We start from the raw sequence: 14,262 nt of genomic DNA, 5'->3' as shown, positions 1-14,262 counted from the left end.
CCCATCTATCCATGCCTTCGGTTTCTTTCTTGTCCCTCCCAGTTGTGGTCTTTGCCTTAGTCAGTGCCGTCTTGTCTTCTGTATGGCAGTCCCTGGACTTCTACCTTCTCTTGGCTGTAAGGTTATGGAAGCACTGCTCACATTCATGTCCAAGTGCAGGTTTGACCACACTGACCAAGTTTGCATTCTGGTTTCACTCTTCCTAATTACAGAACTTCATTCAGGCAAGTTGCTGTTTGTGTCTAGGGTTTCTAGTCTGTGAAACTGGAGTGACAGCTGCTGCCTCACAGTGCAGCGATGAGAAGAAAGTGGAATCATGCATGTGAGTCATTTAGCCTAATGCACAAGAACCGTGCCGTAAATGTTGCTGCTGTTGCTCTTCCAACAACACTTGCTTATATCACACATATACCTACGTGCTGAACTGACTTGTGTTTAGGAAGGGGTTAGTGTTATGTTTTCAGGGATTGGAAGCAAGGACGGGGGTCATGAAAGTCTAAGTAAGGGTGATGTCTAAGGAATAGGGAGGAGGAGGTGTCGTCATCACGTTACTGGATGAACAGTCTCCATGGCTCCCAAGTAGACACGAAAGGCAGAAAGCCAGTGAACTTGCAGGGGACAATATATATGTATTTTTCTTTGCATAAATCCAGCTGAAATGTGGCCTCTTTTATTTGTTTATTTATTTAACAGACAGATCACAAATAGGCAGAGAGAGAGAGAGAGAGGAGGAAGCAGGCTCCCCGCTGAGCAGAGAGCCTGATGCGGGGCTTGATCCCAGCACCCTGGGATCATGACCTGAGCCGAAGGCAGAGGCTTCAACCCATGGAGCCACCCAGCTGCCCCGTGGCCTGTCTTTTAAGTATAAAGTGAGATCACAAACCTCAGGAGTGTTAGAAGTACCTATGAATTTGGTTCCAAGAGAAGCCATAGTTTCATTTGTATCATATTTTGAAGAGAAACTCAAGATACTATTTCCATTTATTACTACTTTGAGATTGTAGTAGCTGTTAGACCTATTGCTAGATCTGTTAGCTAATACATCACTAAAGAAAAACATGCATTACTATATTGCAATTAAAAATATTCTAGTAAATAATTCATTGGAATTAGTTTCCTCTGTATTCTTTTTAAAATTTTTAAAAATTTTTATTTAAATTCAATTAATTAACATGTAATGTATTATTAGTTTCAGAGTCTTTTGTATCCATAGTATTTTGTCTCATTCATTTAAAAATGTAATTCTAGGAGAGGTCCGTAGGAAGTGCAAGACTGCCAAAGGGTCTCCCCCCTGCCACACACAAAAATGCTTGGGGACAGCTCTCCTAGAGACAAAGAAAGAAGAAAACTGCTCTGAAAACATTTTCAGAATCATTTCCTTTAAACACAAGCCAGCAGGTTGTGCTAGTAAATGTCAAACGGGAGTCTGGGATGGTTTATTTTTTGCTCTTAATCATCTACATGTTGAGTCCGTCTGTGTTCCTTTGCTAGGCACCTGAGTGTGATCACTGCTGAAAGTGCATTCAGCACCTGGAGGGGTCAGTGGGGGTCAGGATGATCACCTCTTACTCCAGGTTCTTAGGGATGTTCCCAGAAGACCATGATTACTAATTAACTAGGAGATATGATCTGGAGGATGAAATCAGGGCAGTCATTAGCATTTGAAACCCATTAACCTTAACACGGCAAAGGCTTGCCAGAGCTGTCACTGCGCTCTGCGGACTGTTTTCCTCGCTTTGCTTCCTAGTACCTCCAGTGAGAGCAGGAACCGCGGCAGGAAACGGTGAGGTATGTTTGTAAACCATGTGTCCGTTTACGGCTGTGGATGTGTGTGCGCAAGGGTGTGTGGGCGGATGCCGATCTCCGTTAGGACATCCCTGTAATTGGTCAAACACAAAACTAAACAACAGCACACATAATGATACGAAAACACACAGCAAACAAGATTCAACTCGTGTGTGTGTATGTGTGTGTGTGTGTGTGTGCATGCACTCAAGGATGGGTCTATAAGCCCTGCTGTAGCTAAACCTTTGTGTGTGTGTGTGTGTGTGAGGGAGAGGATGATGAAAGCGTTGATATCAGGGTAGCAATTCTTTGTGATCCAGAGGAGAGGTGGGAGGCGCAAGGCAGAGTAGGGTTAGAGTAGAACCCATGGGGACGTTCCCTCTGAAAGGACAAGGGATTGTGATAGCAGGAGGGTAACTAGAACATCTATCATGATCAGGAAATTGAGAAATCTATTACTAGCTCCAAGAACTGGGTACCTTAGTGAGCAAATAAAGAATTATTCTAGGAAAGAGTCTCAGGTGTGTGCACGTGTTGGGTGCTGGGGGCCGTGGGGGCATCGGAGAGCTTTCAGGTGGAGTCTGGGAACAGGGAAAGGTGCAGGACCTGGACCGGGGGTCATGCGTGAAATAGCACAGAAGTGCCCAGGGGAGGGGGGAGGCGGTGGCTTGTGGCTGGCCCCTCTCTGGTAAAACTTAAGGAAAGCTGGGTTCTCGCTAGTTGTTGCTCAAGTCTAGCTAGATACAAATGGGCATTTCCTGGCACTGAGGTGGGAAGGAGAAGTTTCTGTTGGGGAAAGAGGAGGAGGCCAGGATCAATGCCATGGTCTCACTAGGATAGGCTCAAGGGTCCAAATGGTGGCTTTCCTGTTCTAAAGGGACCTCCTGCTCTCCAAGCTGGTTATTGCTCTGATGTCATGTTGCGTAACGGTGAGTACCTGTGTGCTGGGCAGGCAGGGAGCGAGAGGGAAGGGGTCTTTGGTCTGTCGTGCTGGGCCAAAGTGGATTGGGGACCAGGTGAAGTGGAAGGACAGTCTATCCCGCCGCTTCCAGTCGGCGACGAGAGAAGAATTAGGCACAAACAAGTCAGCTGCAAGAGACTGGGAGCAGGGGACAGCACTCGAAAAGGACGGCTGCCAGGAGCAACTCCACAGTCTCCCTTTTATTGGATAGAAAACAATAGGCAACAGAAGGACTGATGAAGGTCAAACGTTAGGCAGGTCCTGAAGGCAAGCAAGCAAGGAAAAAGTTTATAGTTAAACAAGCACATTCAAAGGACTCCTCTAACTAACAACGGGCGCTTTGGGGAAGAGGAACGAGTGATCAGGGATAAGAGAAGCGGGCGGCGGTTTTCGTGCCACCCTGGGCTGACCGGGCGTCCCGGGTGCTCGGCTTCCCTGAAGCAGGCGGCGATCCGCCCTGAGCGAGCCGGGCATCCCCAGCTGCCCAGCTTCACGGTCGTACACCGTCCTTCTCCCCAAAGACCTGTTGCCAGTATATGTATTTCTGAAGGCCATATCTAAATGTGCTTGGTAACTAGTAAAATCCTCCAGGGGTTAACAGTTTAAGTAACAAATTGTTCCGAGGGGCAGCAGCACCATCCTGGACTCCAGTTTCAAGATAGCTCATCAGGATTTCCCCTCACACTTACACACAATGTCTGTGATTTTTTGTTGTGAGCCATTCCCTCACAAATGCGTTTCAATGAGCTGATAAAGTTACTTGACCAACTGCTCCATAAGCATGGAATACTCATGAGTAGATGGACTCAGAAGAAGAAATTTTCCCATTTCAAGTTTTTGGGAGTGAGCTGCAGAAGGGGATGAGGAAGATAAGCTTTTGCTGAGGCTGATCAACAAAGTGATAAGGTGATGAGGAAGATAGCCCTGGTTTGGGGTCACAGTCGTCCGCAGCTGTCTTCTAGAGATGATCCCTTTGTGGTTCAGGGGGGGAAGCGAGGCCTGGAAGGGTTAGACGGGAGCTGGGAGACCATGAACTACCCCGAGAAGTTTGGCCCAGGATTTCTGAGGAGTAGCCATGACTTGCTGGGCTCCTTTTTGCAAGTTATTCCCCATCTCTGTGAAACTAACTCTTTCTTCTCACTAGTTCTCTTGCCTTGTGTTATCAAAGGATTTTTAGAAGAAAGTCTTAGATCTTCATACACAAGTCAGGCACTGATCATATGATCCTATGCAAATACATTGTATTTAGAAAATATGACAATTGGTTATCCAGTTTTTCCAGATTAATTCAGATAGCTATTTCAATAGTTTGGGGTGCTACCTGATTTACCTATCTACTTTGCCTAAACAGTTGTAACAGTACCAGGAAAATGCCCTTTGGCAACTATTCATGTAACCATTTTAATGTATATGAATACTGTTGGAGTCAGCACAGTTTATGTACAGAAATGATTTGAACCTTCCAAGCGAGCTTTGCTCTGACCAGTCTAATTGAAAGTGCTCCCCTCATCCCCACATGCCTCACCCCCCCACCCCATTTTATTTTTTTTCCCATAGTACTTGCCATATATATGTACTTATTTTGTTTATTGTGTCTTTTTTCTAACAACAAGGATAGAAGTCCCACGAGGGTAAGAATTTTTATGTTTCGTTTGTTGTAGAACCAGCTCCTGGAAGAGCGCTTGGCACATTGTGGGAGCTTAATTCATAATTGATGAGTAATAAATGATGAGTAATAAATAAACTGATTACAGTTTATACAGTTTATTCATTACTCTGCCCAAAGACAGAGCCCTGATAACTGGATGATGAATAAACACGGAAAGTCTGCTTGGCAGCTCACTCCCCTTGGTCTCAGAGAATTTAACACAGTCCTGTGGCCCATAAACTGAAAATGAGCTGACGTCTACAGATGCCTATCGAAGTACTTTTGAATCCCCCAGGGGCCGTGGGGACTAAACTGTTGCTGAATATTTGTTTCCCCTTCTTTCCAGAAGCCTTCAAGCCCTATGGTTGTCTCTGGAAGGACACAGGCATCTCCCATACATCCTACCTCGTCTTCATTTAGCAGTTTTAATTATTCATAAGTAGAGAAGTTTCTACATCACAGTGTGGAAACTGAGTTTGGATTCCCAGTGCCCAGTTGGAAACTTGGCTCTGAGCTCTGGACCGTGGGCACCCCAGCTTCAGTTGGGCCCACTTAACTGTTTGTGGAAGGGAGGTAGTAACAGTCCCTCCTCACAGGGTGGTTGTGAGGACTCCTGGAAATAAAGCAGCTAAGTGCTTAGCTGTGTACATGCACGTTCTGAGTACTTGGTTAATGACCTAGATACTGTCTGATAAAACCACAGTCTCACGAAAAGCCTAAGCTGCTGTGCAAAATGGGACATAATAACTTAGAATAGAGAGTCATGGTTGAAAGTTTTGGCTACGGAGTCCAGAGGCCAGGTGAAGAAATTGTGGCTTTTCTTCTTATCAGCTATGTGACACTAGGCAAGTTTTTTTGACCTTGCTGAAATTTTAATTTCCTCATCTGAAAGTGAGGTTGTAGCAGTAAGTCACGTTGGGTTGTCATGAGGACTGTATGCAACAAATTATGTAACCTCTTAGCATATTCACTCACTCATCATTAAGCATTTTTAGTATTATTATCAGATGGCACAATTTTTATCATATGAAATAGAATATTCAAAGTAGCAGTTTGTTAAAATTTTTTTTTTAAGATTTTATTTATTTATTTGACAGAGAGCCATCACAAGTAGGCAGAGAGGCAGGCACAGAAAGAGAGAAGGGGGTGGGGAAGCAGGCTCCCTGCTGAGCAGAGAGCCCCACGAGGGACTTGATCCCAGGACCCTGAGATCACGACCTGAGCTGAAGGCAGAGGCTTAACCCACTGAGCCACCCAGGCGCCCAAAAATGTTTTTTCTTTTAAAAGCAATTGAAATTGTTTATATTTTCTTTTTGCCATCTTTCCTGATTTTGTCTTCCTAAGTTGCATTCTGAAATGAGACTGTAGGTTTCACCATCAAGATCCCTGTGATGAGAGGTTTTGTTTTTGTTTTTTCTTAAGGGTTATGGAAATGTTTCTCTTCTATAGCTAGGAAATAATTGATATTTTTCCAGAGAGCAGGTAACTATATCTGAATAAATGAAACAAAAGACTTTGATAAGAGGCAAAAGATTTTTTAAAATGCAAATGACATTCAGAAGTCTAATTTACCCACATGTATTAATTATCTCTTAATGCATAACAGATTACCCTGACTATTCACAGCTTGAAACAATAGCTATTTTTTAGGTCACAGTTTTTATACATTAGAAATGCTGGAGCAGCTGAGCTAGGTGATACTGCATCAGGGTCTCTCCTGACCTCACAACCAAGATGTTGCGAGGGGCTGGAGTCATGTGAAGACTCGACTGGTGCTGGAGGACCCACTTCTGAGGTGGTGCCCTCACCTGGCTGTTGGCTAAAGGCCTAGTTACTCGCAGGTTTTTGGTCCTTTCCATAGGCCTGCTGGAGTATTGCTAGGACATGGCAGCTGGCTTCTCCACGAAGGGAACCAAGAAAAAGAGCAAGGAAGTGATCCAAGAGCAAAGAAAGGAAGAAGTTGTCCTGCCTTTTATGACCTCATTTTGGGGGTCATGCTCCAGCATATTCTATTGTTGGAAGTGAGTCCCCGAGTCCAGCCTACTCTCAAGAAGGGAGGGTTGGGTCACTTGTCCACCTCTGGTTGGGGGAGCATCAAAAGATTTGTGGACTTTTTTTGTAAACCACCACATCATAATTTTGAGTAATAATGAATTTTATTTTATTGCACATTTTACTCAGTCCTCTCTCTGGATATTTACACTATTCTCAGTGTTTTGCTGTTGTGTACATTTCACGTCATGCCACAATGAAAAACCTTTATCTGTACATCCACGTGCAAACATATTTGTGGGCTAAATCTCTATAAATGGAATTCCAGATTGAGAGCATACAAAGTTTTAATGGTTTTGGCCAACTCTTCATTAAGCATATGGTGTTTACATTTGACTGTGGGAACAAAGTGTGGGTACCTTTTATTTCATAGTCGCTCACACAGTGTGTTTTTATAAACATTGGAGAAATTTAAAACAAACAATCTCTTATCTCATAATTACTAGCAACAGTGAAAGAGAAGGAAACATGACGACTTAGACATGACCACTCTGGTAACTCCTGTCCTTGCCAGTGAGCATGAGATCACTTTTTACCTCATTAGCTAACTTCATTCTATCAGGCATGGGAGGTTCTTAATCTTTATGGAATTTTAGATATAAGATTAATATTATGGGATACTTTATCAAGCCTTTGGGAGTGAAGTATTAGGGACAGGACAGATTGGAGTTCGGTAAGGTATTTTAGAAAAACGAAGGGGGTTCCCCTTTCTCCACATCCTCTCCAATATTTATTTCCTGTCCTGTTAATTTTGGCTATTCTAACTGGTGTGGGGTTTTGGAGGGGAGGAGGATTGGTGAGCCTGGTGGTGGGTATTAAGGAGGGTGTTGGGACGCCTGGGTGGCTCAGTTGGCTGGGCCACTGCCTTCAGCTCAGGTCATGATCCCGGTGTCTTGGGATCTTGAGCTCCTTGCTCAGCGGGAGCCTGCTTCTCTATCTGCCTCTGCCTGCCACTCTGTCTGCCTGTGCTCACTCTGACAGATAAATAAATAAAATCTTAAAAAAAAAAAAAAAGGAGGGTGGGTATTGCATAGAGCACTGGGTATGGTGCATAAATAATGAATCTTGGAATACTGAAAAAATAAAATAAAATTAAGAAAAAAAGAAAGAACATGTTAAAAAAAAAAAAAAACCAACAAGAGGATCCTTGTAGGGAGAGGTAGAGCCACATTTCCTTTCACAAAGTAAGAGAGCCTTATGTCAGGGCACCTGGGTGACTCGGTTAGTTGAGTGTCTGAGTATTTTTGTTTTCTTTTAAGATTTTATTGATTTGACAGAGAGGTAGAGAGAGTCAGAGAGCACAGGCAGAGGGAGAGGGATAAGCAGGCTCTGCACTGAGCAGGAAGCCTGATATGGGCTCCATCCCAGGCCCTTGGGATCATGACCCGAGTCAAAGGCAGATGCTTAAGCATCTGAACCACCAAGGCTCCCTGAGCATCTGATGCTTGATTTCGGTTTAGGTCATGATCTCAGGGTCATGGGATGGAGCCCTGTGTCTGGGGTTCCTCACTCAACGTGGGGTCTGCCTGAGATTTTCTGCCCTCCCTCCCTCTCTGTTTCTCTCTCTTAATACATATATCTTAAAAAAAAAAAAAAAAGAAGGGTATTATGTTGACAAAGAGCAATTTCTCATTAGTGTGTAGGAAGCAGATCCTCTTGTCATTTCATCTTTGGGTGAAGGACTGAGAAGAATATGGAGCTTGCATGAGGACACAATGATTGGGTGGAGAGCAAGGCTCCAAGGCTGTATCAAACAGTAAGTTTAAGATTCCCAAGCTGGGAGCTTTAAATTAGGGCCTGAGGGAAGATGGGTGGGGATGTGCCTTTTGAGAAAAGCTGGTGTGATTTACAAGGCAGCCTGGGAGAGGAGCAGTGGATGCTGGGGCAAAAAGTGGGTCTTGAATGGGCAAGCTCCAGCTCTGGCTCCCACTGTTTCTTCCTGCCTTTCTGCACCTGCGTCTCAGGTAATTTGCGACTCACCTAACATATGGCTGTAAAGCACTCAACAGACTGCAGGGTAGATCAGAAAATGTTCACAGGGGCAACACTCAGCAGATTGGAGGGTAGATCAGAAAAGGTTCAAAGGGGCAGCAGTCAGGAATGTGCATCTACCACCTCATGAAACACTGAACGGTGCCCCAGTCTCTGAAAGTGGGTTGGATATGGTTCTTAGGGACATGCTGCTTCTTACTCAGTACCCACGGCTATCTTTTTTTATTTTTTTTAAAGATTTTATTTATTTATTTGACAGAGAGAGATTACAAGTAGACAGAGAGGCAGGCAGAGAGAGAGAGAGAGAGAGAGAGAGAGGCAAGCAGGCTCTCTGCTGAGCAGAGAGCCCGATGCGGGACTCGATCCCAGGACGCTGAGATCATGACCTGATCCGAAGGCAGCGGCTTAACCCACTGAGCCACCCAGGCGCCCCACGGCTATCTTTTTTAAGGCAAATGAAAACATGGCATGTAATGCTTTGTAATTTAAAGTATTTTTATTTGAGGGGCGCCTGGGTGGCTCAGTTGGTTGAGCGTCTGAGTCTGATGTCAGCTCAGATCATGATCTTGGGGTCCTGAGACTGAGCCCCGTGTTGGTCTCTGCACTCAGCTGGAAGGCGGCTTCTCTCCCTTTTCCTCTCCCTCAGCCCCTTTAGCCACTTGCTTCTGTGTGTGTGTGCTCTGTCTCTCAAGTAAATAAATAAATCTTTAAAAAATTGTGTTTTTATTTGATTTTCACAATAAGAAGGTGATGATGGGTAATATAATAGATATTGTTAGTTTCATTTTTACAGATAAGAAAACCAAGACTCATGAGTATTAGGAAAATTCTTTTGGCTACCACAGCAAGAAATGATAGGATAAGGAGTCAAGTGCAGGTCTTTTTTTTTTAATTTTTTCCCCCCTATTAAGCAAGGCTCTCTGTTCTGAGAAGGAGAACTTGTTGGGGGGGGGGTAAGATGAAGCAGGAAATTACTAATGAAAATTTTAGCACAGTGATCATCCAGGGAGTAAAATACTATCAATCAATAAGTATTGATTATGCAGATTATACAAGTACATACTTCGGAAGGAAATAAAAAGGAAGAAGCAGGCCTAATTTTTATACATTGGGAACTCACAATTTGAGAGAGAAAAGGGGTTTTGCAAACTTATGGAAGTAGATAAACTTTTTGGGAGATAGCCTTAGGAAAAAACTTAACTTGACCACAAATGAGCTGGGAGTACAGAAGGTGTGTTGACGTGCTGGAGGTGCTGGGAGTGGTGTTTGATGGACTTCTTGATAATTTCACAAGGGGCCACCATCCCCTACTGCTCCTTCCAAAAATGTTATTTGGTTTTTAGTTGTTACTGTCTCCTACTTAATGTTTGTCCCATTTTTCACTGTCCTCAATTTATACCTGCCACTCCACTCCCATCCTATAGGATAATGCCATGGAGTATTATTAAATCCACTGATGAGTTCAAAATCCCCCAGACGGTTTTCAAATAGGAGTAGAGGGAATTGAATATTGAAGTCATCTGGGGAACTTTTGAAACCTACCCAAAAAGGTTCAAGATGGTAGCTGGATCACAGGACTTTACCTGTTTTCTTTTCCAAACTTCCATTAACGTTCTTATAAAGATGTACCAAATGAAATGCGTCTGTGACAAAATGGAAAAAAGAAAAACAGACATGACCATAGTGCTGGGCATAGCAGAGCAGAGAATATCTCTCAGGAGTCTGTTGTGGAGTTGGGGGCAGTTCTGTTCGGAGAGACCACTGAGCCTTGAGCTAGGAGTATGGGAGGGCAGAGTAGCAGAGGGATATGAACCAGTGTTCAGCTATAGTTGGGCTTAATAAAGGGGCGGTGAAGAGCACTGTTTTCCAGAAAGTGGATTTACTAGTATATGTTTTTTTAATAAAGATGTGATTTCCAACTATTTCTTTTATGTTTATAACTCATATTAAGGCTGTTATTCATATGAGATATAGTTACAAAGGTCATATGGAGAGGGAAGTGGCTATATATTCTGGAAAAAAAAAAATCAAAACCCTCCCTAGAGATATTGATTTCCTCTCCTTCATACTTCAAAAACGGTTGATGAAAAGAAATCATGACTTGGATCCTTTTGTAAAACAACTGCATTCTAATTTATATTATTTTTTATATCATTTTTTTTTCTTTTTCTCACTTGGATTTCTGTAGTTACAGGTGAGATTGCTGGGATGAAGGCATACCGTTTCCTGTTTCATCCCTCTCATACCCCTTCGGAAAGAGGACCAGGTTCTCTGAAGTGCATCTGTGACACAGAGCATATCATGGTGGTGTTTCCACTCAGTCTTGCTTCCAAATCAGCAAATACTCACTTATAACCATTGCCAGGGGCATCCATTGAAGCATTGTAGAGTTTTTCCCCACATTTTCCTCATGATAGAGAACAAAGAAAATGGTGGTAGTGTCATTAGGCTAAATGAAAGGGATCTAGATTTGCAGAAGCAGCAACTCTCAACAGAAGAATGGCCCAGCCCTGAGCTTTCTGCCCCTGCCCAACCCACCTACACACAGAACAAGGAAGTCAGTATCTCAAGCTGTATCTCAGGTTGAGAGGGATCACTCAGAGAGGGTTGAAATACTCTCACGCACTGGCATCTAGCTGCTTAAAACTTAGGAGGGGAAGACACATTTTCCTCAGAGTTAAATATAGATATAGATAGAGAGTTTGGGAGCAAGAGGGGGAGAGAGGGTTAATTTTAAGTCCTGGAGTAGATATTGTTGAACTGAAGAAGCAGGATTCTGATAAGGGGAGCAGGTGGTGTTGGGGAAGGGTGTGGGCTTTGCTGTGGTTGTGTAGAGAAGCCTGTCTTTGGAGCATAGACTGGGAGTGAATTTCAGCTCCACTATTTGTCATTGCTGATAAGTTTTATATCTTTCTGACCTCTGTTTTCTGCTTGTAAAATAGAGGTGAGGGGCGCCTGGGTGGCTCAGTGGGTTAAGCCGCTGCCTTCGGCTCAGGTCATGATCTCAGGGTCCTGGGATCGAGTCCCACATCGGGCTCTCTGCTCAGCAGGGAGCCTGCTTCCCTCTCTCTCTCTGCCTGCCTCTCCATCTACTTGTGATTTCTCTCTGTCAATAAATAAATAAAATCTTTAAAAAAAAATAGAGGTGAATGATACCTGCATTTCAGGATTATAAAGATGATTATAAAGATGACAGCCTGGAAAATACCTGACCTAGAGAAACCCCAAAATATTACCTATACTTACTACTCAGAGTCAGACTGTAGATGATACCATTTAGTCTTGTAAATGATGGAAGCCATTACAAGCTTGTGAGGCCTCAAAACCAATGGCCCCACTCATGGCGGCAGTTCTGCTGCTCTGCTCTCCCCACTCATGGCGGCAGTTCTGCTCTGCTCTCCGCCCATCTTTTACTTGACACTTCTCACTATGTCTGATTCCAGATTCGGCTGCAACTTAAGGGGATACGAGAAGCTAGTTAGATCGATGAAAACTCATTTTAGAAATCATTCTGTCACACCACCCAACTTGAAAATGGATTTGTTTACTTCTTCTGTGCAAGATATTTCCAGAGACAATTCTCTCTCCCACGCTGGTTGATGTATTGATTGTGACTTGTCAGCTTCACTCCCTGTTGGGTGACACGTTTCAGCATCACAATACCGCGCTGTGTAGTTCTACACTTTTGAAGAAGTGCTGTTTTCTGTGTAGGTGGACACTCTCACAGAAAATGGTGGACATTCTCACACAAAACATGAAAGACAGAGTGTGCCTTTACCTAAGAGGCAGTGAGGTCATAAAGACAACCCCGAAGGTGGAAGTCAGAATCCCTCATTGTGCCTGATCCCTTAAACATGGTCTGTGTATGTCTGGTCAGATGAAGGGAACCTGCTCAGAGGCCCAAGTGACACTGCCAGTCACTGTGGTCCCTGCTTTAACAGATGTGAGTTCTTCCTTTCTTAGGTCCTATTTCTGTGTTGGTCATCATATTCACCCTTAGGAATGTGGTATCCTTTTTTTTTTTTTTTTAAATTTGAATATTTGGCATGTTGCTGTGATTCGTATCTAGACAGTGGAGCACTTCAGCTGCTCTCTGGGCACAGTTCTCCCTGTAATTTCCCCCAGTGTGAGCAGGTTCAATGAGTGAGGGTGACTGCCTAATCCTTCCTTATTAATGACAAGGTATTTCAAGACCTGCTTTATGTCGGACCTCTGAATATGAAGAATAATGTTTTTAGGGTTTGAATTCTATGAATCTTTAAGACACAAATTTTGACTTAAAACCATCAAAAGCGGTCAAGGCGAGAGAGAAAAACAAAAGTGAACAAATATAAAAACCTCCAGAGAACAAAAGCCTGAAAAAACCAGTTTCCTCAGAGCCCACCCCCTTGAGGGGGGCAGGAGGATTTAGCTGAGAGAACTTCAGGGACTGAAAACCCACGTGGCAGGCCCCTCCCCCAGAAAACCAACCGGGAAAGGAAAAAAAAAAAGATGACAAGAGAACAACCACCACTACTTCGTAGGACAATTTTTATCATTAATTCGATCCCACTATTCTGGCTCATTTTTTTTATACAGTTAATTTTTTATTATTATATAGATAATTTTTTAACCTCTTTACCATCACAGTGAGATGTCCAGTACATCAAATTCCATAATAACCTTCTAACCTGAACTTTTTGATACATACACCTGTGTTTTCCTTTTGAATTTCTATTTTTTAAATTTCTTCTTTTTAATTTTAGTTTAGTTTAGTTTATTCCTTTTTTAAATTTTTATTTTCGAATATTCATATAGAGTTAAACTTCAAGGTAATCCCCTTTCCCCAATCAATGCCACCCCTATAGATAAACCCAATTCTTAATCCCCCCTTATCTTAGGAAAGTTGAGTCCTTTAACAAAGATATCAAGATACATCCAGGAAGAATCAAAACAACCTTCCTCACCCACACTGAGAATTTACAACCACTCTCCCATCTTTTTCTTCCACCAGTATCTCTGTGTTTTGTGTGTGTCTGATAGTATATAAATCTTACCCTCAGGGTTCTTTTTGACGAGGTTCTTCCTTTATTTGCATATATATATATATATATGCAAATATATATATATATTTTCTCTTGTCATATACTTTTATCAGTCTTTTTGTTTGTCTGTGTCTGTTTGTATACTTCATAAATCTTACCTTGGGGCCCATTTGGGCTAAACCTTCTCTTTTATCTCACCTTTCTTTCCTGTCTCTCTCCCTCTCTCTCTTTTTTCTTTTCCTTTTCTTTTTCCACTCATTTGGGTGGGGAACCCTGATTGCTCAGAAGCATTCCAGGGTGCACCTTGACTGCACCAAAGTCGATACACCTAGCTACACCCGTTCAGCCATCTCTCACCAAAATGACTAGGAGGAGGAATGTCCAACAGAAGAAAAATACAGAGGATGGACCTTCTGCAACAGAGCTAATGGCTATCAACATAGACAATATGTCGGAAAGAGAATTCAGGCTAACAATTATCCAAGCAATAGCTAGGTTGGAGAAAGCCATGGGTGACCAAACGGAATTGATTAGGGCCGAACTGAAAATGACCAGAGATCCTGTTTTCAATATTAGGGAAGAGCTGAAAGCTACCAGGGATGAGCTTCACAATGCTCTCAATGAGTTCCAATCTAATCTAAATTCTCTCAATGCTAGAGTAACTGAGACAGAAGATAGAATTAGTGATCTGGAGGACAAACAGAGAGAAAGGATCAGGAGGAAGTCTGGAACAAACAGCTTAGAAGCCACGAAAACAGAATCAGGGAAATAAATGATGCCATGAAACGTTCCAACGTCAG

At 43.0% G+C, this 14,262-nt stretch overlaps 1 protein-coding gene across 4 annotated transcripts in view; it reads left to right on the top strand.

Moving 5' to 3' along the window:
- The first annotated feature begins 1,697 nt into the window (after positions 1-1,697).
- MGAM (maltase-glucoamylase) overlaps positions 1,698-14,262 on the top strand; it is an 87,961-nt gene continuing 75,396 nt past the window's right edge. Inside the window, exon 1 of one of the 4 annotated variants that reach the window (XM_059396246.1) lies at positions 1,698-1,788. Coding sequence is in view for 2 of the 4 variants with exons in the window: in XM_059396245.1 (XP_059252228.1) it covers positions 2,697-2,714 (18 nt within the window). In the remaining 2 variants the exon portion in view is untranslated. Of the gene's footprint in view, positions 1,789-2,500; positions 2,715-14,262 lie in introns of those variants that run through there. The other 3 variants (XM_059396247.1, XM_059396245.1, XM_059396248.1) reach the window with 3 other exon arrangements.

The sequence above is a fragment of the Mustela nigripes genome, chromosome 4, assembly GCF_022355385.1.
Source record: "Mustela nigripes isolate SB6536 chromosome 4, MUSNIG.SB6536, whole genome shotgun sequence".
Taxonomy (NCBI): Eukaryota; Metazoa; Chordata; class Mammalia; order Carnivora; family Mustelidae; genus Mustela; species Mustela nigripes.
This window is presented reverse-complemented; position numbering and strand designations above follow the sequence as displayed.